The following is a 16,714-nucleotide window of genomic DNA, read 5'->3' as shown; positions in this document are numbered from 1 at the left end:
TTCATTGTATATTGTGTTGGATAATGACAAACTACCTTGAATCTTGAGAATGTGTAACATTGTAACTGGACAGGAAGTAACATCCTACCAGAAGACCAGCCGTGATGAGAGGACTGACAGATTAGATTTTTATTTTCATGTTGACCCACAAAGTGCATGTTGACATGTAAATATAAATGCAATAGATTGGGGGTGCTGTTTTATTATCTCTATTGTCGTCTTATTGCATTTGAATAATGTCCACAAAATGAAATGTCAAATGCTGTTTTCATGTTCAGATAGTTAGATAGACTCAGAAAGAGGTAAAAATTCCAGCAACACTGTGGAATTCATCAGCGTCTGCTTTAAAATGTATCAAAGGATTATTCTTCGGTTTTAATTTTGACCATTATTTCGATCTGTAATAATATAATTGTATAAATCAAGTCAATTTCTGCAATCAGTTTCTTTGGTGAGTACACTGTTATCATAACCAATAGAAATGAGCCAATTGAAGAAAAAAAAACTAGAATGATTCCTGAGTCTAAAGTATATGTAAAGACACTTTCACATTTTCGACCTGTGCCTATGTTCATGTTTGTTTGTGTTGATGTATTAGTGGATGGAGGTTGGTCTCGTTGGAGTCCCTGGTCGCGTTGTGATAAGCGCTGTGGTGGTGGGCGCTCCATACGCACTCGCTCCTGCTCCAGCCCTCCGCCCAAGAATGGTGGGAAGAAGTGTGAAGGAGAGAAGAACCAGGTCAAACCCTGCAACCCCAAACCCTGTGGTGAGACAGAACCAGCATGTTCACACACACTGCTCGTTAAGTTTAGATTGCCATGGAAGTTTTCATTGGACTTTATGATTTGTAGCCCACAAAAAACAATCCACAAATATGTACCGCTATCATTTGAACATTTCACTATCTACAAAGATGTATTTTTATATTTGTGTGTAAACATCATATCCACAATCAACAAATACAGAGGGATTTATACATATGAAACAGGTTTTGCACATATGTGGAAACACAAAATACATGTTTGTGGATAAGGAGATATTTGTGGATTTTTTTCGATAGATTTCTGCTGTAAAATTGGACAAAATTATACAAATGTAATGTGACCCACAAAGCAATCCACAAATGTAAAAACTTGTGCTTTGTATTTGCGGATCATGGTACACATTTGTGGATTGTCTTCTGGGGGTTACAAATAATCCAATAAAAACTTTTTCTAGGTAAGTCTTCAAAAAGTTATCACAGCCTGTGATCAGCATTCTTGGTGAGGCACATTATGCAAAGAAAATGCCTAGAGCATCGTGGGAATATTCATGACCTTCTGTTTGTGTATTGTCAGATGAGAGAGGGTGCCCGCCGGGCCAGGAGTTCGTGTCGTGTGCCAACCAGTGTCCACAGCGCTGCTCAGACCTCCAGCAGGGCATAGAGTGCCAAGGCAACACCGAATGTCAGCCAGGCTGTCGCTGCCCTAAAGGCACTGAGGCTGCTATCATTTTATTAACAGATAAGCTTGTGTGTGTGTGTGTGTGTGTGTGTGTGTGTGTGTGTCTGCATATCTGAGTGATTCTTACCTTAAGGATCTGTGCCTACATGTATTCAAAAGATAAGCACCATATAATTTTTGTCTGTGTGCATGTGTGCACTAGTTGTATCTGAATGAACGTTGTGGCTGTTTACCCAAAGTTAGTAATGGACGCTGTCACTATTACAGTGTTCAGATCTGCTTCTAATAAATCTATAAAAGGGTCATTTCACCTTAATGACAAAATGATATATGTAGCAAATAACTACTTTAAAAAAACACTCTTTCAAAGGAGCACCACCACAGTTTATGGAAAACAGGGATCCTTAAACCCGAGTAATTAAAATGTGATTATTTATTTGATTAGCCTCTTCAGAAGGAACTGAATTCTTTCCATAGACTGACTTTGGCTTCTGCTTCATAGAAGAAACACAGTCACTTTTTACTGATTAAATGAGCATTAAATACATAAAATGCATAATAAACCTGATCTTATTAGCAATGATGTGAAGTATGTAATATAATGAAAAGTGCTAAGGCACTTAACTTATTTAAATGTATTTAATATATTTTATTTGACATCAATTCTTTATCACTGCAAAAACATTGTTTTAATGCTGTACATTATATCAGTGGCCTGTTATGTAAACAGGTTGTAATCTTTTTTTCTTTCGTTATTATTTGCTGCTCACTCATTTGTGTTAAAGAGGTCATATTTTCCTTCTCCTTTATTGAGTTATATACCTTTTTTTTTGTGCATGTAATAGGTTTGCAATGAGAAAAATCCCCAAGTCCACCCCAAAGGGAGTTCCCATCTCCCACAGAAAACACTGCTCTGAACTGCCTGTAGTTCAATTTAATTTAGTTCAATTTAAATTATATAGCGCCAATTCACAACAACAGTTATTTCCTTTCACTTTTCATCTAGAGTAGGTACCGTACTCTTTGTAATATTATTTACAGAGACCCGACAATTCCCACCATGAGCAAATTTTATTTTTAAGAGGCAGAAACCTCGAGCAGAACCATGGTGCAGTGTAGGCGGCCATCTGCCTCGACCGGTTGGGGGTGAGGGGGAGGGAGAGAGAGAGACTGGGAGAGAGAGAGCAAGCAAGAAAAAGTTGGGGGGTGAGGGTGAGCAGCCAAAACAGTGTCCACACAGAAATACAGACAGTAAAGGTGGTTGTGGTACAGACTGAAAATGAATAATGGTACTGATAATTACAGCAATGTTAATGATAATAATAACAATTTTAACAAAGGGCAGGAACACATCGGAGGAGGAGAGCGGAACTCGGTGCATCATGGGCCTATAGCAGCATGACTAAGGGATGGTTCAGGACTCACCTGAGCCAGCCCTAACTATAAGCTTTATGAAAGCGGAAAGTCTTAAGCATACTCTAAATATGTGGAGATGGTGTCTGCCTCCTGAACCCAAACTGGAACCTGGTTCAACAGGAGAGGAGTTTGATAGATGAAGGCTCTGGCCCATTCCAATTTAAGAGCCTTTACTTCCATAACCTATCTGCCTCACTGTGTAACACACATCATAATGCTCGCCTAGCAGCTAGTATGTCCCTCAAAAACACACAGAAAGGAGAAACACACTGAGCTGAGAGAAGATGTCCGCCTGCTTCCTCCCCTCACCCCCACCCTCCCTACCAAACGTTAGATACCCTCCAGGCAGTCAGTTGACATAAAGTTGTTACTGTGATGTAGAGACAGTGGACAGTTAAAACATTACGTATGAAAGATCAATTTGTTACAAATTAATAACTTACCACTCTGAAACTCTTGCTCCATCCTAGGTTGCAAAGCTGGTTCGGGAACAGGGACAGCTGAACTAAGGCCCTGGTAATTGGCTTGTCACAACCCACCCTACTAGTAGTCCTTACTGCATGTGCAACTCCAAACAAATATTAATTAGAAGTCAGGGTTTTTCCTGCATGGAGACATTTTTGGCACTCCCCAAAGAGGTTTTAGCAAGCGCCATAGGAAAATCACCAGCTCCAAAATGATCAGAATTGAAGAAGCGTTTCAAATACTCTCCTAATATGTTTTAATAGCCATTAATTAAACAGCTTTTGAGCAAGCACAACATAAACTTTAATACGACGTCTTGACTTCCAGCCGTCACCTCTCCTCTCATCCGCAGCGCTGTTTGTTTGATTGATTTATTTATTTATTTATTTTTACACATGCAGCTGGTGCTGGATTTATAAATCAGCTACTGCATTGGTTTGACTGCGCCTGAACGCTCCGCTACGAAGCTTGCGGTACTGGGAGCGATGACTTCCTGTTATTTCTCACAATATAAAAGCAGTTTATGCTTGAAGTGTACCGGTATTCACGGGTACTGTCACTTTTACATTTACACCGGCCACGGGCCTCTTCTTTGCCCTCTCCATATCAGGTTCTCTGGACACTGGGCTCACCTGTTACCGTTCTGCCTGCCTGCTAATCTCGGCAGGGAGATCAGGATCGGGAGCCTTTCATGCAGCTCTGTGCCCTAGTTGCTAGTCAAAGTCACTTTTCGTGAACCGACCAATCACAGCCTGGAGTAGGCAGGACATTAAAAAAGGCTGATGCACTACATCAAACTTTAGAAATGTTGAACTCGTTGTTCTATATGCACAGTTTTTATTATTGACAAGTTAGTACTTTGCATAAACAAATGAGAGACTAACCACCTTGTAGAGCATTTTTCTTGCACAATAACTTAATGACTGAAAACAACCCACTAAATGAAACTGCTATTTTGTCCAACTGGAATTAAATTAGTCTAGTAAGCTATAGTAGCCTAACCCATTATCTGAAATTATAATGAATACACAAACATTCGCACTAATCAAACCTCAACCACAGTGGTGTAGGCAAATATCAGAGAGAGGTTGTATTTGTGAAAAAAGCTGAATCTCAACTAATAAACTATCTGTAGGCAGATTATCCAAATCAAGTGTAACCTGTAAATATATTATTATACTAACAAATTAACTAACTTTTATACCTTTACTCCTCCAGGTTATGGATATATTTTGTTTATGAAATGGTCAGAAATAACAAGAAAATGTTCATAAGGTAACTGATTGCCTTTACTGTATACATAAGGATCATGCTTACTGTTGTTGCGAAGTCACCGCCCAAAGGCCCATTCTGAGCCAGGAAAAACCCTGGAAGTGAGATGCTTCACTCAGTAGCTAAAATGGTCAACACACACAGTGAAAAGCGGAGCTACAGCAATCTGCAGAAATGTTGTTTTGCTATGGTCCTAAACCAGTTGACGGGGTGCTGGTTTAGACCTTCAAGTACCAAACTCGGCTTTGACCATCACTACAGACATCCATAAACAGTACCAAACAGAGGCTCTCTGCCATCTTGAAACTCAGGGCGCTCTCAGTCACACCACACCTTCTGGTCTCCTGTAACCATCCTCGTCTACTGTTTCACATCCTACTTCACGATGCTCACTGTCACCAACACGAGCAGACTTCAAAAAATCATACACATGCCTCTAAAATTATTGATCTCCCTACTCCCAACCTCCCAGTCGTCATTGACTCTGCCATCACACGCAGAGCACTTACAACAGCACTTGACCTCAGCCATCCCCTGAACTCTTTACTCTCATCCAGATGCAGATACAGATCTCTGGTCTGTAAAAACGGACGTTCCAGTAAAAGCTTCATGCCCTCTGCCATCACTGCCCTTAACAAACTGTGTGTTCCCTATGTCTGTGTTATTGTTGTGTTCTTTAATTGTTTTTATATGTGTAGATAGGCTGTGGAAACAAATTTCCCTAATACTTATTAATTTCGTTAACAAACAGAGAATAATAAAGGGTCTATCTATTAACATAGCGCATTGTTTAAATAACTACTGTATGCATGTGTCCAGGCCAGTTGGAGCAACACGGGGTGTGTGTGCAACTGTGGCAGTGTGACTGCGTGGACTCACTGGGACAGATTTGGGCAGCTGGCAGCTGGCATCAGATGGACTGTAACACCTGCAACTGTTCTGATGGACAACTCCTCTGCACCAATAACAGCTGCCAGGCCACCTGCATTTGGAGCTCCTGGTCCAGTTGGGCATCGTGCAGCGTTTCCTGTGGGCAGGGCCAGAGAACCAGATACAGGTGAGGAAAAAACTTTCAACAATACCTCAGGGAAATGCATTTCTTTGTATTGAGAAACAAACAGTCCAGTAAACCAGAAACACAAAGGTTCTGTTTTATGCCAATTTTGTGTGTTAGGTCTCTGTACCCAGAGACTGAAGGAACAGATTGCCAGTTTGAGGAAGTCCAGCATAAATCCTGCGACCCAGGACCCTGCCCACCTCTCTGTCTCCATGACGACCAGGAAGTTAGCTTTGGAGACACCTGGCTGCAGGGCGAGTGTAAACAATGGTGAGATGGATGCACACAAACACAGAGGGGAAGGTTTCCAGATAAAGGGTTTGCACTGAAAAGGAAATGAGAATTTAAAGGATACAACTTTATGTTTCAAACACTGACTGATTTGTTTTGCCTCCTAGCACATGCACCCCAGAGGGAGGTTACTGCCAAGACATTGACTGCAGAGGTGGGTCACTGCCTTTATTTTAAAGACAAAGAGTTAATGAGTTACTTTTTAATGAAAGAGAATGGAAAGAGCAAATACACATTTGACATATGACCGGGTCACAGGAAAAATCTTACACTGTGTGACACGTATTCATTTTTGCCTTGTACAACAAAAGTGACTGGCATACTGCCAAGATGCCTAAAAGGATAAGTGTTGAATTACCAAATCCTTTGTGTTGTTTCCAGTGGATGGTGGTTGGACCCCATGGTCAGTTTGGTCTGACTGCTCAGTGACCTGTGGCCGGGGAACACAGGTTCGAACCCGTGCCTGCATCAATCCCCCTCCACGTAACAATGGGTCTCACTGCAGCGGGCCAGAGAGAGAAACACAGGACTGTCACACTCCTCCCTGTTTGGGTTTGTTCAGAAATGCCTCAATTATATTCATTCATCCATAGCCATCTTAAGCATCTCTCTGTTACCAAAAAACAGATCATCTTTTCCAGTTATAATATTTTGATAAATACTCTACATACTATGAACTGTATGTAACCAAAGTAACCAAAGTAAATACAGTTCACATTTGCTCTGACCATATTGACTTTCTTGTCTACAGATGACCTCTGCCCCTGGTCGCCATGGTCACCATGTTCCCGGAGCTGTGGCGCAGGTTCTGTGGCACGGCGCAGGGTGTGTCTGTGTGAGGAAGGAGGAGATGCAGCATGTCCTGCTGAGTGGAACAGAGAGGAGACCCAGCTGTGTTACAAACAGCCCTGTCCAGGTACATACAGACAAAACTCAACAATTGTGACTTCATTGTGGTCAGCTTAGTTAACTGATGCTGGTCAGAGTCAAATAGCAGGAGGCACTGTAAAGTTAAATAACCGCATTTTGATACAGGCTACATCTTCATCAGATAATCTTCAACATGTGATCAAGAAGGTTGTTATACATTCTAGACTTCACCTTATTCAACCCAGGTGTAAATCCCAGGTCAGGCCAATCACGTCACTTTGTACACATTAAATTATTTACAGTCTCTACAAAAGGAAACATATCAATTCTGCATAAATTTCTGCGATGTAATCAAACGTGTAACACCCTGAAAGAAGGATCATCTGAATAATATTTCTGTGCAAATTTATGACCTGTTTTTTTGACTGTGCCTATTCATAGTTTTCAGTCACATGACATGTGCGGTGACCTGGAGGGCAGAACAACAGAGCAGTTTGGATTGATAGTCAGTTATTCAGTAAATAAGATTTTCCAGCACTGTCCTTAGTTAAATTTGGCAATTGATTAAATAATAGACTGTGTTGATTAAACAGTTCAACATTATTGAACTATTTGTTGTTGTTGGTGCTAATCACCATGGTTGCTAATTGAATTTTTGTTTCTGCTGTAACTGTACTTAAGTAATTGCCCAAGAATAAGATAGATTAATATTGATTGTAAAGAAGATAGCTTAATGTTTATAAATTAATTAAATACTGACTCACCAAGACCAACCCTGAGTCACATAAGCACAAGTTCCAGTGGTAGTTCACAGATTCTAAGTGAATCAAAATTCAACATGAAGTGTTGGTTTAAACCTGCATGTAGCACCGGTTTGGTTGATTTGTTTTCATCTGCAGGGTGTCCCATGTCACAGTGGAGTGTTTGGTCTCAGTGCTCCTGTGTTTCTCAGAGGCAACAGCGTTACCGTGTAGCTCTCTTCCCATCCACCAGGGGACAACAATGTACTCATGTTGAAACACAGAGCAGGACATGCAATCTCAGTCAATGTGATGGTGAGTTAACAACTACGGGAAAAAAGTATGTATGTATGAATCTGTATGAAGAGAGAGGCCTGTTCGTGATCCTGTCATTGTTTTTATGCTTAAAGGGGCAATATGTATTTATTATTTTTTTTTTTTATGAAATAAGTCTCTTTTTTATTGCCTAAGTGTGAAGGGGTTGTAACCTCACATAAAAACAATCCACTTGCCGGGTTTTTCTGTTACCTTGATGGCCAGTTTGCCTAATCCTATGTGAAGACTCTGGTCGGATTTTTTGACTGCATGCGCACTCCCGATCCTCTTGCCTGCTGCTGTATTGTACACACAGCAGCAACACCGCAGCCATTACCACAGGGTGCAATGGATAAGACGCACGGTGTGAGAGACCCGGGTTCAATCCCCCACTGTGACCCATCCACCATTGTGTCCCTGAACAAGACACTTAACCCCTAGTTGCTCCAGAGGCGTGTGACCTCTGACATACAGTATATAGCAATTGTAAGTCGCTTTGTATAAAAGCGTCAGCTAAATGAATAAATGTAAATGTAATGAGATGGAGTCCACTAAGACTATAAAACATCCGGCTCCCAGCACAACACAGACTCAAAACTGTGAGTTCTAGTCCAGATTTGACAGCTGTCGGTATATTGGGTTTTGATCTGGACCCGCTCTTATGCGGGTTACATGCGAAAATATGTGAAATAGACCTTTTTTTCATCTTCAAAAATAAACTGTGTTCTAAGGAGTCTGTAGCCTTTATGGGACAATATAGTCCAGATTTGACAGCTCTAGCCATAATGGTTTTTCATATGGTCCTGTTCCAATGTGGGCAATATGTTAAAAAAAAACAAAAAACAACAACAACAAAACAAACGTGAAATCGGCCCTTTTTTATTTTCACAAATAAAATAAAGGTTTTAGAAATCTAAAAAAGTGCTTCGGACAGCATTATGGCTTTGCCTAAAATGCCTAACAGCTTTCATAGGGTGACCAGACATCCCGAAAAATCTGGGACAGTCCCGAATTACAAGCAGTTGTCCCGACCGCTCCGGTTTGTCCCGAAAATTAGACCTAACATGAGGTTTTGATTATAGCCTAATTAAACATATACTGATTGTTTGTATAGTTAACCTGCAACCCCTGCTGGAGCAAGATATCTGTACATTGTGTCAACAGTGTTGTTGTTCTTTTCCCCTTTTTGTTTTCTTGTGGTTAGAGGAATTTACAGTCTCAAGGACAGGGAAAGTGTATTTTCAGGCAGCCACGGCGGAGGGATCTGACACGTGCGTTGCGCAGACAGATGTGACACTGCACTGATGACATGAATAAAATAAATTTAAAAATTAGGTAAAAGATCATGACATACCTACATATCCACAGCTGTATTTTTCTTAATAACAGACAGATGACTTCATGAACAAAAATAATTAATTTAAGTGTTGTGTTTTGATTTTCACGTGTGTTAATGTTCATTGACACTCAGTATACCGGTAGCCACGCCCCCAGCATGGTGCAAGGTACTCGGGTACACAGCTTCTCCACTGGTCTCAGTCGCTGTAACTTACGTGACCCACATATTATACAAGAATGTAACATAACGGCACAGGACAACACCACACAGGAAGACCCATTCAGTACAGTAACGTTAAAGTCAAACTGTGGCAACAATATCATTCTAATATTCAGTCTAGTTCACTAATTGTTTTGTTACCATCCAATACATTTAGTTATGCTGAGTCTCTAGTGAAAGATAAACAAATAGTTATTAAAAAGCTAACGCCGATGTATCACGTCAGCTTAATGCAGCCAATGAAACTTTATCATGTAGAGCATGAATGAGTTTAACCTCAAGCTGATAAAAATATTACTGTAATTGCAATGGGAGTTTCCAGCATGTTGTGTGTTCAAACACACGTAGGAGCACACACCTGGTTGTAATCTAAAAACCGCACAGCTAGCGTCCGCTGAAAACTACATATAGCCCCATTAAGGTGCACTTGAACTGTCTTGTCCTGCCCTTAAGTAAGCAGATACCCAAACAGACACAAGCAGCTTTTTTCTTGTCACAGTTTTATTGACTTCATGCTTATGCTTGTGTGTGTTTGATTTTGTGCATGGTGATCATATCCACCATCTACTTTCTTCTCATTCTTATAGATTGCGAAGCCCCGTTTGTGTACTCAGCATGTGGTGCGCCCTGTGAGAAGCAGTGTGCACTGCAGGGCCGTGGAGATCTGTGTTTAGGTGTCAGGGAGTGTACACCTGGCTGCTACTGCCCACAGGTGAATATTTCATTAGTCCTATTTTATGGTGTGTACAGGATAAACTAAAAATGTTAACATCAGCATTCACACTCACTGTTATACTCACATTAAAGCAAACCTGTATTATCTTCAATGTTCACAACTGTGGTTTCTGAAAATTATCTCCTTGGAAAAATAGTTCCATATTGTGAAAATGGTTTGTCTGTGTGAGACCAAAGCAAATATGTACTGGCATGAATTAGGAAACCAAAATATGCTTTCATGAATATTAGTTTTATTATATCACTTTAAAATTGTCATCACAACTTTATATATTAAATTGTTGTGACCATAGCATTGACATATAATCACCTTCCAGGTTGGCATAGCAAACTTGTTAGCATATTTACATATCCAGCAGTTACACTCCACAAATGTTTGGTGCAGAGCAGGTAGTGTATAGTGGGTATATCGTAGTTTTTTGCTGTAAACAGATGCCTGCTGTAGCCAAAAACAACACTGTGAGAGCAGTGAGACTGAACCAAAACAGTAAAGTTGTGTGCTTAAGAGTTAAACAATGCACTAAAACGGTCACCAATTGTCAAGCAGGACACAGGGAAACCAAGGGAGTTGACCCAGATGCAACACACTGAGGCAGAGCAAATTCAATTCAAAGGTTTTAATAATATAACAAAAAGTTAAAAGACTTATGGCAAGTAGAAGCAGGCAAGGGTCCAAACCAGGTAAGCAATGCAGATATAAAGAAAGCAAGCAAATCCAAAGGGCACAGGCTTAATCCACATGCCAAAAAATCCAAAAGAGGTCCAGTAACACAGGAAGAATGTCCAAAGCACACAGAGAAACACAAGAAACTGGCTATACAGCTTAGACATTAAGTCAAAGACAAGACGTCTTGGTCCCGCCCACCGGGATGCATGGAAAGACGCAAGGAAACCAAGCCAGGAGAGAAGAAACGAGGAAATATGTTTTTAGAGACATGAGATGTCCTTTCCTCTGAAGCGTTATGTGAAGCGATGTCCATTTCTGATGACGGCGACAGCTGTTCACAGCTGGATCACCTGTCAGTCGGCTCTAACAGCTGTAGAGACCTTTGATGGAGTTTGTCTGCACAGATGTGCACCGTGTTGGTACTAATAAAGTCTCTGTCTCTGGCATTCTCTGTTACCTGTTTAACAAACACCTGCACATGAATAGGCTAATTATAGGCTACTGTATGTCCTGCTTAGAGGCACAGGATCATTTCTACTGGCACAATGCTTATAATATCTGCATTTAGATTTATTGATTCTGATTGTGATTGAATAGGCCTAACCCAGGATATGATTGTGGTGTCTTGGGATTTATTAGGCTAAATGTTTCAGGGAAATTGAAATGATGTACCTCAGATCAAAGTCGATGCTCAATATTAGGTTTTCTGTTTATTTCCTTTTCTGAAATCCTTTAACTCTAGCCTACTGCAAAGCCTACAGTTTATTTGCAAGTCACATCACTCGCAAGTCGACCCCTGCGTTCCATCATATCAATCCAGTTATTTTTTTTAGCGCAGCAGCTTTCATTCATTCTTTCATCAGCTGATTTTACTCATGGAGCCGCTGGCTGCTTTCGTCGGATGCAGTTGGTGAGATGGCTGGATGTGCAGGCTTTATTTATTATTTAAAAGAAAAATCTTTCTAATAAATGAAGAAAGTTGTGTGTGGGGCTTTTGTTGTTCAGACCTACCATGAACTCAGATTTGAACAAGACAGTGAATCATAAAACAAATCAAATAAAAGACTTTGCAGTGATACACTTTAATGTCATCTGTCCTGATGTATCAGATCAGTCCGATCAGCTGCAGCATCCAATCACTATAACATCTACTCAATAAGGGGGCGTGTCAGTCAGTAAAAGACTTCCGCGAAGGATGCACTGGTGTATCCTCGCTCATAGCTCCTCAGAGATCACTCCTCGATCCTTGATCCTCGCTCATAGCTCCTCAGAGATCACTCCTCGATCCTTGATCCTCGCTCATAGCTCCTCAGAGATCACTCCTCGATCCTTGATCCTCGCTCATAGCTCCTCAGAGATCACTCCTCGATCCTTGATCCTCGCTCCTCCGAGCGCAAATAAGAGCTTTGGGACGGTCAGCAAGATGGCGGAGCAGAACGACTTCTGGTTCAAGCGAGGATCGAGGAAACGACAAAAAAGAGACTTGAGAAGCACCCATAATCTTAATCCTTTCAGATTCAGATAATAGGTGCGTTTGACTTCATGCGGTGGTTAGAAATTTTGTCAGACTTTCGCCGGCACTGCAGAGCATCACCATGTCACATGACATTACAACCTTGAACTATTGAAAAGTACTGAACTATTGTACACCTTTTTGGCTTCCAAATGAACTAAAACAAGAACACTACCACTGCTACAGTTCTTTTTTGTGAATTTTGCGGTTTCCTTTCCAGGGCTTGCTGCAGCAGAACGGTAGCTGTGTTCCTCGAGAGGAATGTGGCTGCATCCACCTGCAGAACCAGGCTTCAGAACAACCATCCACACCTGTCATTGTCCCTCAGGGGGCCACAGTCACCATAGGCTGCAGTACCTGGTAAGACCCTGTCTGTTAGAGGCATATGGAGCCATGGGCCTAATGTTTTCTGTATCAGTCCCTTGTCCCTGTGGCTCAGACAATGAAACCCAAATTGCTCTGTGGCTGTGCTATCGGTGTGTGAATGTGTGTGAATGACTTAATTTCTTTTTCTGATGAGCAGTTGGCATCTTAGCCTCTGCTCATCAGTGTGTGAAAATGTGCGAATGGGGTAAATGTGATGTGGTGTAAAGCACTTAGACTAGAAAGGGGCTATACAAAAGAAACACTTTTGAACTAAGAAACAGCAGCTATGTTTTAATCATTTCAATATAAAGCACCATGTGATTGGAATAATCTTCATCCTACCCTAAGATCTATCAGCACTTTTCGCTGCTTCTTGTCGTCTTTAGCTCTGTCGCTTAAAACTGGTTGTTCATGTTATTAATGCTATCAGGTAACTATGTTGGTTTGTTATACATTTTGCTTACATACAGAGTAAATAATAATTTGATCTGCTTTGGGTTGAATTTTTGGTATAGTTAGTTATAGGATTGTTTTATTTTGTTATTTTTCCTTGTACTAACTGAGGGTGTTGGGTGTGGGTGAGAGTGGTGTGCAAGTTATCTGTATATGTTTATGTGTAATATATGTACTGTTTTGTAATGTTTTGTTTTGTATTTGTTCATTATGTATTTGTGTTATAGGACCCCCTTGAAAATTAGATGCTGCATCTCAAGGGGCTATCCTTCAATAAATTCAATTCAATTGTTGTTTCAGTGCCAAGCACCACACTAAAACAGGATAAATGCAGTATGAGGGACTTGAACATGGCTACCACTGTAATTGTGCCTCTCTGCTTCATCTTAAACAATGTCTGCTATTTCTCCTTTTAACCACTTTTGTTTGCTTTATGTTTGTCTGTTTGTCGTGGATCAGTGCACTCAGTTTGATGTATTGTTATTATAATCAATTTTTTTTGGCTGTTCTGTCCTCCAGCCTTTGCCATGATGGAACTTTGCATTGTGACATGAGAGAGTGTGAAGGTAAGAAAGCAGAGTAATGAGAGTAATTTAAAGAGCTCCTGGTTGAATAATCCCATCATCCTGTTAACCCTGCTTTTTCTTCTTTCAGTCATTCTCAGCGAGTGGTCAGAATGGACTCCCTGTTCTCCATGTGTACCCCTGCAACACAGTACCTCCCAAGGAGGAGATATCAGTGGCAGTAAGATGGTCTCAATCCAGAGACGTTTCCGGGCCTGTTTGGACCTGGATTCAGGTCTTCCGATCTCTAGAGAGGAGGAGAGTCAATGTCTAAGACCACTGGTAGAGGAGAGGCTCTGTCCAGATTCTAACATGTGCAGAGGTAATGGTGTGTACTCTGAACTGTCTGCATCTGTTAAGGTCCACTTTCTCATTTTACTTCACAGTGAGGGATGGAAATGAATGGGACAATTTTGCTCCCCTCAGCATGTTGCAGCAGTTTGATACTTTGATCCCATCATGAGCTGGTATGCAGAAAACACAGTGAACTCCTCAGAGCTAGACTAGCATGGCAGCATAGAAAAAATGAATCACAAATTGTGTCAGAGTGACTGTGATAAAGAAATGAGGAGAGGGACAAACCTTCATGCCAAAAAAATGTTGGAATACAATTTATTTGTGAAGCACTTTTCAACAACAAGGACATTCAAAGTACTTTACCTAAGACATGAAAAGGCATTTATGAGACACAAAGCCAATATAAAAAGACTAAATTGATTAAATAACCATCTTTTTTCAACAGCGTGATCTTTCAATTTGAGTGCATGACTTATTGATTTCACGTATTCTCTTCAACAAATTAATTATGAAGAGACTAATTCACATGATCACAATAAAGTATGTGCTGCAGTGTGTGCGTCCTGGCGATTGATCCACGCCTATGTTCATTTCCCCAGCATCCCTTGGCAGAGGAAATTCCTGCGCTTCTCATTCAGGAGAATCCAATCTCACATTTCCCGACAGCTATTTCAGAGGTGTGTCATGCAAGCCACAGATTCGAATAGAATACTGATAGAATAGAATAGAATAGAATAGAATAGCCTTCGGGAAATGAGAGGTTGATGGATGTGGACCAATCGCCGGAATACACACACTACTGCATGACAAACTCTCATGACACGATTTAAGGATCTGTCACTCCGTTTCTTTTCTAGTTATCATTAATCAGCTGCTATAAAAGCAAAGACTGATTTAAATGCAATTATCTCTATTAAATTGGTCGGGCTCTAATTTCTTTCTCAAGGCTGCATCTCCCGACACAACACCACGGTTGAATTTCAGTCTGCATGCACGTTTTATTGAATTTATTGAATTGGTTGAGGAATTTTGACAGGATTATTGCAAAAAAAATCCACAAGCAGAAATCCAAGAGCAGACGTGTCACACACACGCAGAAGCAACCTGAGCGGGAGGAGAATGGCTGAAGCCGGAGCAGAGGAAATCTATCCAAGTGTTACATTCCAGCTCGTGTAGGGAAAAGAGACCACTTGTTCTCAATCATTTAAATGAAATTGGAAGTTATTTATTTAAAATAGAGAGTTCAACAAAAATCTACAAAAGGAAATGGCCTGATGGGTGCTGAGTAAATCAATGAAAACGATGAAAAAAAGAGATCTCTTCCAAAACGAGGGATTGCTAGTCTAACTAAGCAACAGAAAAATAGAAGAACAAAATACAAATATTTGGCAATATTGTTGTTAGACATTCATGCCAATAAAGCTAATTTGAATTCATTTGAATTGAATAAAACCTCTCTATCTAATGTAGGTTAAAGCCAAACACAAGGAGCACAGCACACCTGGGCTTAGCAAAACAAGACATTGGGAATCTACACGTGAGGCTAACGTCCTCGCTCATTTCCTCTAGATAGAACATACACAAAACATGCCACTTACACTTTACTGATATTACACACAGCACAACTCTGAACTCTGGCTAGTGTAGGGCAGCACATTAACAGACACGCTACAACCTCTGGCACCGAGGCAAACTAATCAATGAGAACGAATAGCTGCCCAATGCTGCAGGAGTACACGCTTTTAGAACTGAGGTGGGCTCGATCGCAGCTTCCAGATTGGAGGTGGTAGCTGGACACTGCTCCAACCAGAATCAGCGGAGAAGGAGGCAGGAAACAGGCAGGTCTTGACTCAGCTCGGGCCAATCCTCAGCGGAGGATTACACATCCTTCTCAACATGTTGTGCTGAAACCATAGTAACAGTTAAACAAACAGACAGGGTGCCAGCCACAGCCGTAACACCAAGCAGAGCATGAGCAGGGTCTTCTTGAGTGCAAGGGAATGTTTTGAATGTGAGGGAACGGTTTTGTGTGAGGACATCACAAAATCTGAATGTGAAATCCAAAAGTCATGCACTCAAATTGAAAGATCACGCTCTTGAATAAAGATGGTAATTTAATCCCATTTCTGAATTATTATTATTATTATTATCCAGTACCATGCCTAATGGACCTTAGTTTAGATTTGCATGTCAAATATTTCAAGTATTGTATTTCATCATAGTTGATGCATATATACTGTATATATTGAATAAAGTACTCAGCAGGAAAAACTGGTGTTTTATTCACAATGAATAAATAGAACAAACTCTAATCTCTAACACATAAATCACACATCTCCCCAGCTCAAGTATGCTTGTACATAGTCCTTAAACAATAAATATGCTTTGTTATCATTGATGGCAATCAGCTGTTACAGCATTCATCATAATAATTACTGTCATTATAATTAGGCTGAGTACAGAGTTAATGGTGGTTATGATTTTCATTCTACCCTTACAGATCTGTGTCAGTGGAGTGTGTGGAGCGCCTGGACAGCCTGTGCAGAGCCATGCAGCGGTGGAGTCAGGCAGCGCTACAGACGGCCCCTGGCCTCTTCTCCAGGACCCCTCTGTAAGAGCCAACAGACACAGAGCCAGAGCTGCAACACAGGACTCTGCCCAGGTACAACTGCTTCTCTGTTTAATACGCACTAG

General features: G+C 40.9%; 1 protein-coding gene across 1 annotated transcript in view; it reads left to right on the top strand.

Annotated features, from left to right (window-relative positions):
* The window catches only part of scospondin (subcommissural organ spondin), a 133,396-nt gene that overhangs the window by 78,804 nt on the left and 37,878 nt on the right, over positions 1-16,714 (top strand). The window contains exons 83-95 of the mRNA XM_038692256.1: positions 599-766; positions 1,338-1,472; positions 5,415-5,652; positions 5,770-5,922; positions 6,051-6,097; positions 6,325-6,495; positions 6,695-6,859; positions 7,713-7,868; positions 10,014-10,138; positions 12,562-12,701; positions 13,680-13,726; positions 13,815-14,045; positions 16,521-16,682. Of these exons, the coding sequence (XP_038548184.1) occupies positions 599-766; positions 1,338-1,472; positions 5,415-5,652; positions 5,770-5,922; positions 6,051-6,097; positions 6,325-6,495; positions 6,695-6,859; positions 7,713-7,868; positions 10,014-10,138; positions 12,562-12,701; positions 13,680-13,726; positions 13,815-14,045; positions 16,521-16,682 (1,938 nt within the window). The remainder of the gene's footprint in view (positions 1-598; positions 767-1,337; positions 1,473-5,414; positions 5,653-5,769; positions 5,923-6,050; positions 6,098-6,324; positions 6,496-6,694; positions 6,860-7,712; positions 7,869-10,013; positions 10,139-12,561; positions 12,702-13,679; positions 13,727-13,814; positions 14,046-16,520; positions 16,683-16,714) is intronic.

This window comes from Micropterus salmoides, unplaced genomic scaffold (genome assembly GCF_014851395.1).
Source record: "Micropterus salmoides isolate LMB-PRFRI ecotype aquatic unplaced genomic scaffold, ASM1485139v1 Ms_hic_scaffold_1, whole genome shotgun sequence".
Lineage (NCBI taxonomy): Eukaryota > Metazoa > Chordata > Actinopteri > Centrarchiformes > Centrarchidae > Micropterus > Micropterus salmoides.
Note: the sequence above shows the minus strand (reverse complement) of the source record. Positions and strands in the feature narration are given on the sequence as shown.